Genomic DNA, 10,841 nt, shown 5'->3' with positions numbered 1-10,841 from the left:
CAGAGCGCAACTCCCCCCCTCACCCCGGACACATCAGAAGAAAGGCTGCGTAAAACGCGGGACGCAAACGGGAGGCAAAGGTAATGTTCTGTGGTTACCATTTAGTCAGGTATTTAAAGTTCACCTAGGGCTTAAAGGAGAGGGGCTATGCCCTGTGGGGAAAGTGTGGCTACCGGTGCATTTATTTTGGCGCAGAGAGGCGGACAGTCGTACAGTCAATGGACGGAGAGGAAAGTTTTAAGAAGTAAAAATTCTGAAGGCACCTGGACGTTTGCGGCTTCATTCTAATTAAAATAACACGTGGGCTGTATTTTTATCCAGGGCTAAACTTATGAGTGTGTCTTGACCGGAGTAACAAAGGTTTTTTCTTCAGTGTCGTGAGGACAACAAAAGAGACTGCGCTGAAGATGCGAGAGGACACGCTCTAATTCAGCGGTAAACGTGTGGATCAGCTGTGTTTCTGTTTCTGGAGTGAGTGAAGAGCGGCTGAGCTACAGTCATGTACCGCTTAAGGACTACAGTGGCTCGGCTTGGGCCCATTGCGCACGCGGGACAGAACATCTCTCAGCCCAGACCCCTGCGGGTCAGAGCGGCTCCCAGGACGTTTGAGCCCACGAGACGTCCAATTACATCTGTTTCTGCTGAACCTTTTCTCAATGCCACAAGCTCAAACTATCTAGAAGAGATGTACTATGCGTGGCTGGAGAATCCAAAGAATGTGCACAAGGTAAAGCTTGTCTTGGATTGGATTCTTTCTAGTTGTGTGAACTAACAGAAACTTTACTGGAGTTCCACATTCAAAATGTAGGCTAAAGGTTATGCATATGTAAATATTGCAGTACAAACAACAAGGGACTTACTATATTTTCTCTCTTTCAAAACTAATATTACATTTGCAAACAGTAATATCATATTTAAGAATTCTGTCCTATGGAGTTTTAAATCAGTCTTCCTCTCTGCAGTCCTGGGATGTCTTTTTCCGTAATGCTAATGCTGGGGTGCCTCCTGGTCTAGCCTACCAAAGTCCTTTGCATCTTAATGGGATGTCCCAGGGAGCAGAAAGTGCCCCTTCTCTGTTGGGGGCTGAAGCCAATACAAAGAAACTTGTTGCAGATCATCTAGCAGTACATTCACTAATTCGTGCCTATCAGGTAAAAACTGAGATATGATATTTGTGTTTTTGTGCAGTATTCACAATGGACCGGTTTTGTGACCCACATTTTTTATGTTTCCATTCAGGTTCGAGGTCACCACATAGCCAAACTTGACCCGCTGGGGATCAGTTGTGTAGATTTTGATGATGCTCCATGTGCTGTGGGTTTCCAAAATGTTGGTAAGAAGAAAATATATATGTTACTTCATCTCTTAACCTGTCCTATCTTTACTTATATTACATTTATTTACTGCTCACTAGCGTAGTTCAGTAGGTAGAGTTTTTACAGCTTGACCTGAAGTTTGATCCCCACTCCAACTGGCGCTTTCAGCTATTGTGTTCTTAGGCACCTAACCTGCCTTGCCCCCAGCTTTTCGAGTACCTAGTAGGAGTGAAAAAATGCTTTATAAATCACCTGTCAATACTAGTCCTGGTCTAACCTCTTGTGCATTATCTTGGCAGTTCTATAATAGGACCAGAACTTGCATCAAAATAGCCAAAAACAAGACTTTGAAAATGTTATCAATTTGAAGTCATTGAAACCATTCCAGTTACTATTACAAAGGATCTGCCTGACTACGCTGGAAATGCAATCAAAAGTGAAATTAAAAACTACTGGCAAGGACTTTGATTTAGAGCATGTCACTATTTAAGTCAGTGTCATTTAACTGTGTCACCTAATAATGGATGTGACCGAGTTGCACTGCAAAGTAAAAAACGTGGTGTTACTGTCACTTTACTCGACAAATTCATCTTTCTCATTACTGTCACTGAAGCTTTTGATGTACCTCTTATCAAGGGTAAAACAAGCTAGTGTTGACTATCAGATGAAACCCTGACATCACCCTCGGGGGTTCTGCATGTATGTCTATGGCAGAACATTCAGCAATTACACATGATGACACAATGAAAACATTAGCACAGCCAAAAAAGTTTCAAGATGGTCTGCAAAAAATTTTAAAATAAATAAAAAATAATACAAAATGGATTTAAACAATACAATTTCAGGAGCCAAAAGAAGAGTTCATGGTCCTGTTGTAGGTGTTTCATTTTCAACAAGAAAAGTTAAGGTGAATGAAAAACCTTTGGGTAATCTAGCTAGCTTGTGACTGTAATGTTATTTGAGAGGGACTTGTTTAACAGCACAAATCAGCTCACCTGCTGCAATTCCAACTAAATTTGTTCTTTAAGGTCAGATTGTGTTAACAAAGATCAGATTAAAGTCTAACTTAAGTGACAATGCCTCAGGCAGAGCAGTGCCTTTAGCTAGCATCACCTCCCCAGGAAATGTTGATGTACAGTATCAATTATTGTAATGAGCATGTGTAGCTCTTTCTCAATGGTCCAAGGAAACAATGCAGTTAAGTTATTATAATGCTGAACATTGTTGTGTTGGTATTAATGTTTTACCTGCTGTATACATCTGAGGTGTTTGTGATTCCTGGGGGACTGACCTTTGCCTGTTGGTCACTGGGGTCGGACAAGACTTATCTTTGTTGAAGTTGTGCTCTGATTAGATAGCAGATACTGTCATTGATTACCTCACTGGATCACGCCTTTATGCTGAATCATCAAAGAAAACAACAATGTACTTTTATGTGTGGTGCAGTACAGAGGTTTGGAGTCTAAAGTCTAAAGATTTTTTTACGTAACAGAGAGCTGACTCTGCCTTGTTCAGCTGAGCAGCCTGTGTGCATACCGCAGTGTAATTTGCTGATGCACAGAAGTGACATCTCAGTCTATCCCCTGTGTTACAGTTAATCTCTGTTTGAGTGGTGTTGCAAACTTCACTATTTTGCTGTTTATTCAATGTATCTGTGGCTGCGTTCACAGTTGGGTTTTTTCCTGTTCTAGTCTTAGTCTGGTCCTGTTTAAATTAAGATTGTGGTCTATGTGGCAAACTACCATAGTGGTTAACCTCCATGTGTATGTGTTTATTTTTCTTTTGTAGTACTGTGTAAATGATGTATTATTTTGGTAATTAAACAGGTTTTTATGGGCTGGCTGACTCTGACTTGGACAAAGTGTTTCGTCTTCCTACCACTACTTTCATTGGAGGAGGTGAAAGTGCTCTTCCACTTAGAGAGATTATACGACGTCTAGAGGTGGGTTAAACTTATAGACATGCCCATTCAAACTGACAGAGTGTGTGTGTATATATATATATATATATATATATATATATATATATATATATATATATATATATATATATATATATATATATATATATATATATATATATATATATATATATATATATATATATATATTTCTTGATTATTCACACCGGAGCAAGAGAACAAGCAAAAATATCCAAAAAAGGTTAAACAAATGTGGCAAAGAAAAAATGAAAGAGAAAATGCTGAAGAGTGTACTCCAAAATTGTTTTCAGAACAGCTACTCTAAAACTCCAACAATTAAATGACACACGCCACTAAACTAAACACTGATCATGTAAATGTACCCACTGACACACAGCTTTGTTTCTGTTCCAGTTGGCTTACTGTCAACACATAGGAGTTGAGTTTATGTTTATTAATGATGTGGAGCAGTGCCAGTGGATCAGACAAAAGTTTGAGACTCCAGACATCATGCAGTTCAATGTTGCAGAAAAGAGGACCCTCCTAGGAAGGATGATCCGATCCACCAGGTACTTGTATTGTATATTAGTTACAAACATGAAAGGGTCAATTACAATTTCAAATATTATTTTAGCTGAAACCAGTATCTGTTCAATTCACAGATTTGAAGAGTTCCTTCAGAGGAAATGGTCTTCAGAGAAACGTTTTGGTTTAGAAGGTTGTGAGTCGCTAATCCCAGCTCTGAAGACAATTATCGACATATCAAGTCAGAGTGGCGTGGAGAGTGTCATTATGGGAATGCCACACAGGTACACAGCACCATCAGCGGGAACCTTTGTTTCTTGTCTTTGAACCTGTAAACAATGTTTTTTGTTTTTTTTTGTAGGGGAAGATTAAATGTATTGGCCAACGTTATTAGGAAGGAGTTGGAGCAGATCTTCTGCCAGTTTGACTCCAAATTAGAGGCAGCAGATGAGGTTAGAAAAGGGATTTTGAGGGTTTTTCCATTTTACAAATAACCCTCAGCACAGCGACGTGCACAAATTACCAACCATATTTGTTTTTGTCTTTTACCTTCAGGGTTCTGGTGATGTAAAATACCACTTAGGTATGTATCACAAACGGATGAACCGTGTGAGTGATAAGTACATCACTCTGTCCCTGGTGGCCAACCCCTCTCACCTGGAGGCAGTGGATTCAGTGGTGCAGGGGAAGACCAAGGCTGAACAGTTCTATTGTGGGGACACAGAGGGCAAAAGGGTAGGCACCTCTTAACAAATATATAGTATTCATATACAGCGCCGTTATTAAGGGCAAGGTGAATTATGTGTTTAACTGTTGCAGGTGATGTCTATACTTCTTCATGGAGATGCTGCATTTGCTGGCCAAGGTATTGTCTATGAGACATTCCATTTATCAGACCTGCCCTCATACACCACTCATGGTACCATTCACGTGGTTGTCAACAATCAGGTACAATCTGCATGTTCCTACACGTAACAGTCATAGCTTTTTTTAAAAGATTATTTTATTAAAAAGTTATTTTTGGCTCTCTGCAGATTGGCTTCACCACTGACCCCAGAATGGCACGCTCTTCTCCTTACCCGACAGATGTGGCCAGAGTGGTCAATGCTCCTATCTTCCATGTAAACGCTGACGACCCAGAAGCTGTGATGTATGTGTGCAAAGTGGCAGCTGAGTGGAGAAACACATTCCATAAAGATGTGGTGGTAGACCTTGTACGTCACAGTTACTCTTATAATTATTTTTAGAAAACAGCTCAACTGTTTGTTTAGTACACATTTTATATTGTACAGTGTTACTGTTACCAGGAAACCACATATCTTCTGTAAGTCATAACAAACACTGTGTCTACATTCAGGTGTGTTACAGGCGCAATGGACATAATGAAATTGATGAGCCCATGTTTACTCAACCACTAATGTACAAACGCATCAAAAAACAGAAAGGCGTCCTCCAGAATTTTGCAGAAAAACTTATTGGCCAGGGAGTTGTCTCTGCTCAAGAATATGAGGTATGCAAAATGTGTGTATAGTGGCTGTTTTGTTTACTTGATATGTATTTACTTTTCTAACGTGCACTATTAATGTGTTATTATTGCTTATCTAGGAGATAGTGTCAAATTATGATAAAATCTGCGAAGATGCATATGCCCGCTCCAAAGATGAGAAGATCCTCCATATTAAACACTGGTTAGACTCACCTTGGCCTGGTAAACTTTTGGTACTATTAGTTTGCAACATACAAAGCGTTCCTTGCATATTTGTTTTGTGTAACAATGTTTCGATGTAATTGCAGATTTTTTCACTCTTGATGGTCAGCCCAAAAACATGAGCTGTCCTCTCACTGGTATCACAGAAGAGGAACTACAGCACATTGGAAATATTGCAGCTAGTGTCCCAGTGAAAGATTTCACTATTCATGGAGGTATAACTTCACTGACACCTGGTTGTTTATTTGTACATTTTACCCAGGCTCACAAAACTAATCTGACTGATGTTTTAGGACTCTCTCGCGTCTTAAAGGGTCGTGCCAATATGGTAGACCAGCGACTCTGTGACTGGGCACTAGGAGAATATATGGCCTTTGGCTCTCTGCTCAAAGAGGGCACTCATGTACGTCTTAGTGGACAAGATGTGGAGAGAGGAACTTTTAGGTAAAAACAAAAGATTTCTTTCATGACTCTTTTATGTACAGATATTTACAGAAATATCATATATTTGTCTCTCATCCTAGCCATCGGCATCATGTTCTTCATGATCAGAATGTGGATAAAAGGATTTGTATCCCAATGAACTACATCTCGCCCAATCAAGCACCCTACACAGTCTGCAACAGCTCCTTGTCAGAATATGGAGTATTAGGTATTAAACAAAATCATATTAAACTAAATCCACATTTTACATTATTCACCTGCCTCCAAACAATACCCCAGGTGCCAAATGTAGCTATCAGACTATTTTTTGTTGATCTAAAAATTCCTGGTGAATTAGCCCATAGGACTAACTAGTACTTTCTACTGCAAGTGTTAATAAATATTCTCTACCATGATGACCTCAACAACAGATATGCTACAGAGCTGATATTAAGGTTCCAAGGCACCTTAGCAGTACTCAAAATTAACCCCATTAGTGTGAACTCACCCTAAATCAAATTATCCCGGACAGGTTTTGAATTAGGATTTGCCATGGCTAGCCCCAATGCTCTAGTTTTGTGGGAGGCCCAGTTTGGTGACTTCCACAACACAGCTCAGTGCATTATCGACCAGTTTATCAGCTCAGGACAGGCCAAGTGGGTCCGCCAGAATGGGATTGTGCTGCTCCTGCCTCATGGAATGGAAGGAATGGTGCGTATTAGGAAGCAACATGTGTTTGGTAACTATCCTGTCTGTCAGATCTCTACTTCAGTTCATTCATGTTTGGCTCTTTCAGGGCCCTGAGCATTCTTCTGCTCGCCCAGAGAGATTTTTACAAATGTGCAATGATGATCGAGATGTATTCCCTGTAAGTAAATCAAATAAACAGAATATATGCAGAACTTCTTTGTGATTTAACAATGTATCTTTGTTGAAGAAACTGACAGATGATTTTGCAATACGTCAACTATATGACTGTAACTGGATTGTCGTCAACTGCTCCAACCCGGCAAACTACTTTCATGTTCTTCGCCGTCAGATCCTGCTGCCTTTCAGGAAGCCTGTGAGCAACTTATCAGAAATGTGACTCATTATCTGATATGTATCTAAAACATTTAAGAAACTAAACTTTTTTTTTTTTTTTTTTCTTAGCTCATTGTATTTACTCCCAAGTCTTTATTGCGCCACCCAGAGGCTAAATCTAGCTTTGATGACATGCTGCCAGGTGAGTACTGAGAAAGAATAGCAATGTGTTCTGTTTTCAGTCATTTAAACTGTCATTTGTGTACATAGGCACAAGCTTCAGGCGACTAATCCCAGATGATGGACCTGCATCAACCAACCCTAAAAACGTCAAGAGAATAATCTTTTGCACTGGAAAAGTTTACTATGACCTGACCCGAGAGCGTACAAACAGAGGCATGGATAGTGATGTAGCAGTTGTCCGCATTGAACAGGTAAAATCATGATGAATTCCTGTCATTTCTGTATGATAATGATAATTAATAATGGTATTACTGAATAAAAACATGTTTGTGTGTGGATTGTAGTTGTCACCGTTTCCTTTTGACCTGGTCAAAAAAGAGACTGACCTGTTTCCAAACGCAGACCTAATGTGGTGTCAAGAGGAACACAAGAATCAGGGCTTCTACGACTATGTTAAGCCACGCATTCGCACCACCATCAACAGGAGCCGCCCTGTTTGGTATGTTTAGCTTTTTTGCCTTAAAGACCTGAGTTGAGAGTAGATAGTGGGTGAATGTCCATCTTATTATGTTTATCTGGGACTGGGTCGCGGGGACAGCAGTCTAAGCAGGGACTCGCAGATTTATCTCACCCTGGACACTTCCTCCAGCTCCTCCGGGGGACCTCAAGACATTCCCAGGCCAGCCGCGAGACATAGTCCCACCAGTGGTCTAGGTCTTCCCCAGGACCTCCTACCGGTGGGACATACCTGGAACATCTCCCCAGGGAGGGGTCCAGGAAGCATCTAGAACTGATGCTCGACTGGCTCCTCTTGATATAGAGGAGCAGCTGCTCTACTCAGAGCTTTTACTCTGTGACTGAACTCCTCATCCTATATCTAAGGGAGTCCCCAGCCACTCTATGGAGGAAACTCATTTTGTATCCACCATCTTGTTCTTTTAGTCATTACCCAAAGCTCATGACCATATGTGTGGGTAGAAATGTAGATTGACCGGTAAATCAAGAACTTTGCCTTTCAACTAAGCTCCTTAACAGTTAATAGAACTGGTGACAAAGGGCAGCCGTGGCAATGCAAACACAGCTCGTGCTCCGGTCTTTCAGTGACTGGACAGCCCTTAGCAAAGGGCCCCGGACCCCAGACTCCCGGAGAACCCCCCCAAAGGACACCACGAGGGACACTATCGAATGCCTTCTCCAGATCCACAAAGCAAATGTGAACTGGTTGGGCAAACTCCCATGAGGCCTCGAGCACCCAATGGAGGGTACAGAGCTGGTCCTGTGTACTCAGGTCCGAACCGAAAACACTGCTCCTCCTGAATACGAGGTTTGATTATCACTCGAATGCTCCTCTTGTATCTCCAGTATGCTCGAATAGACCTTACTAGGAAGGCGGAGGAATGCGATTCCCATGTAGAACATACCCTCTGGTTCAGCATCTTAAACAGAGGGACCACCACCTCAGTTTGCCACTCCAGTGGTACTGTCCCCGACTGCCGTGCAATGTTATAGAGGCATGTCAGCCAAGACAGCCTCACAGAATCCAGGATGGATCTCATCTACCCCCGGTGCCTTGCCACTGATGAGGTTGCCAACCACCTCAATGACTTCAACCCGGGTAATGGATGAGGTCTGCTTCTTCCTCAGAAGACGTAATGGTGGGATTGAGGAGATTCCCAAAGTGTTCCTTCCACTGTTCAATATCCAGAGTCGAGGTCAGCAGCTCTCCACCCACAATGTACAAGGGGCAACAATGTTGCCCCTCTCTTCACTATAAACAGTGTGGCCTCTCTTTTCACCCAAGTGTCCAAGACATGCAGCCGAAGGACAGATGACACAACAACAAAGTCAAACATCGACCTCCAGTCTAGGGTGTCCTGGTGCCACTGATGGACACCCTTGTGCTTGAACATAGTGTTATGGACAAACTGACTAGCAGAGAAGTCCAATAACAACACTGCTCGGGTTCTGATCAGGGAGGCCATTCTTTCCAATTACCCATCTAGAGGTGTCACTGTCATTGCATTGAAGTCCCCCAGTAGAACAACAGAGTCCCCGGTCAGTGCAGTGTCCAGTACCCCCCCAGGGATTCCAAGAAGGCTAGGTACTCTGCGCTGCTCCTTGCCCCACAGGCCGACACAACAGTGAGAAACCTGTCCTCAAATTCAGGGTGACATAACTGGCCTTGATGTGGTGCATATCATAAAGGGCTGGGAGAATGTTAATATCTGTACATCTTTCTGTGGATTTTGTTACAGGTATGCTGGCCGTGAGTCTGCTGCTGCACCGGCTACAGGAAACAAAAAGACTCACCTCATGGAGCTGCAGCGCTTGCTGGACACAGCCTTCAATCTGTAACTTTCTCAGCAAGAAAGCCACCACTGAGCCAAAGCTTTGAATATTTATCATAGACATATCAAATCAGTTCAACATAAGCTACTGTGATTCTTACAATGTGCACAATGAACTGTTACTTGAATGTAGTAGCCTATTTACACATGAATGTAAATTACATTTACGTTTTATGAGAATTGCATTTGAGAATTTCTGAGCTATGAGCTTTATTAGACAGGACAGATAAGTATGAAAAGGTGAGAGTCAACTGAGACTCTCAGTAAAAGAGTTGAAGATCTTACACTAGCTACACCACTGAGCAGTGGTTCTCAGCCTTTTTCAGTTGCAAAGTGACCCCCATAATTACAACTGTTGGCTTTTGCAACTCATTTTATTATGCTACAGGAATGTACATTTACAACTACATTTAAAGTGTGACAAGCCTTGTCTACGCTAGTTGCAAAAGTATATCATATGTGTTCAGAGAACCCGCTGAAAATATCTGGTAACCCCCAGTTACTTTTTGGAATTTTCTTGAATTTCAGAGACAAATAATGAGGAACCTATTACATGCTTATTGTTGAATGTTATGTGACACATGGTTGTAAATGTGCTTTTGTCAACATATTACATTTACTTTAACACTTCCATCAACTGTACTGTTAATTAATAAGTTAATTAAGTGATTTTAAATTTTGCACATTGTATTTCTGTATATTGTTAGAAGGGGATTTTTTAACAAATAAAACTATTTGCCAACAGTTTCTCATGTCTTTAGACATACATAAAATGTCTTAGACCTATGTTCATAGCGAGTTTATATACTTCTGTCTGTGCCAATTTAACTCCTAGACTAGCATTATGATCCAAGTGCTGTCAATTGCGCAAACACTTTTTTACTGAATACACTTCTCTAGTGCTGATCAGACATTTGCTATTGCATTAAAAATAAGCTTACATAATGCGATATTTTAATGTTTTAAAACCAAGCTCTCCAAAGCTCAGTAAAGCACATGGTATGCTCTGATAGTCTCTGCTGTAGCCAATCAGAATCAAAAAGATACATTATCGCCCCCTTGTGGTTATGCCAGTGCATTGCTTTATTTTATTACTTAACTCGCACTACCAAAACTATTCTCTTTTGAAAACATTCATTTAATTCATTTTCATCACAAAAGCTATCTGTGGAAGTTCAGAGCTACATAACTATTTATACATCAATAACTAAGACTTATCACCAAACTACAATGCCGAGGGAGTCATGGTGCAGGTAGGTCAGGCCTGTTAACGTAAAACAAAATATTAAAACGAGCGCAAATACAAGCGGGTTAGACAAAGTGTTGTATCTAGTTAAACATACTGCAGCTTTACCCTACTTTTGAAAAGGTATATAATATAACACATTTGTGAG

General features: G+C 41.0%; 1 protein-coding gene across 2 annotated transcripts; it reads left to right on the top strand.

Annotated features, from left to right (window-relative positions):
• Positions 1–26: 26 nt before the first annotated feature.
• ogdhb (oxoglutarate dehydrogenase b) lies at positions 27–9,677 on the top strand. 2 transcript variants are annotated; one of them, XM_055231954.1, is made up of 23 exons: positions 27–80; positions 374–727; positions 963–1,151; positions 1,240–1,333; positions 3,143–3,258; positions 3,652–3,806; positions 3,900–4,046; positions 4,124–4,214; positions 4,318–4,497; positions 4,582–4,710; positions 4,797–4,976; positions 5,120–5,272; positions 5,368–5,470; positions 5,557–5,685; positions 5,764–5,914; positions 5,995–6,122; positions 6,426–6,604; positions 6,690–6,761; positions 6,831–6,956; positions 7,046–7,118; positions 7,187–7,350; positions 7,444–7,598; positions 9,355–9,677. In XM_055231954.1, exons 2-23 carry the CDS (start codon positions 500–502, stop codon positions 9,452–9,454), a joined length of 3,042 nt encoding a protein of 1,013 aa, XP_055087929.1. In that variant the 5' UTR covers positions 27–80; positions 374–499; the 3' UTR covers positions 9,455–9,677. The 2 variants fall into 2 exon arrangements, with proteins under 2 accessions (XP_055087929.1, XP_033845752.1); XM_033989861.2 differs by having other exon boundaries at positions 64–727.
• The last annotated feature ends 1,164 nt before the right edge of the window (positions 9,678–10,841 follow it).

Source organism: Periophthalmus magnuspinnatus, chromosome 23, assembly GCF_009829125.3.
Source record: "Periophthalmus magnuspinnatus isolate fPerMag1 chromosome 23, fPerMag1.2.pri, whole genome shotgun sequence".
Taxonomy (NCBI): domain Eukaryota; kingdom Metazoa; phylum Chordata; class Actinopteri; order Gobiiformes; family Gobiidae; genus Periophthalmus; species Periophthalmus magnuspinnatus.
Note: the sequence above shows the minus strand (reverse complement) of the source record. Positions and strands in the feature narration are given on the sequence as shown.

What these genes read in the sequence shown, in the direction of transcription:
- ogdhb (XM_055231954.1), top strand. Translation starts at nt 500, where the DNA reads ATGTACCGCTTAAGGACTACAGTGGCTCGGCTTGGGCCCATTGCGCAC. An exon ending in AAGATGTGGTGGTAGACCTT is followed by an intron (nt 4,977 to 5,119) that starts GTACGTCACAGT and finishes GTCTACATTCAG; the next exon opens with GTGTGTTACAGGCGCAATGG. An exon ending in GTCAGAATATGGAGTATTAG is followed by an intron (nt 6,123 to 6,425) that starts GTATTAAACAAA and finishes TATCCCGGACAG; the next exon opens with GTTTTGAATTAGGATTTGCC.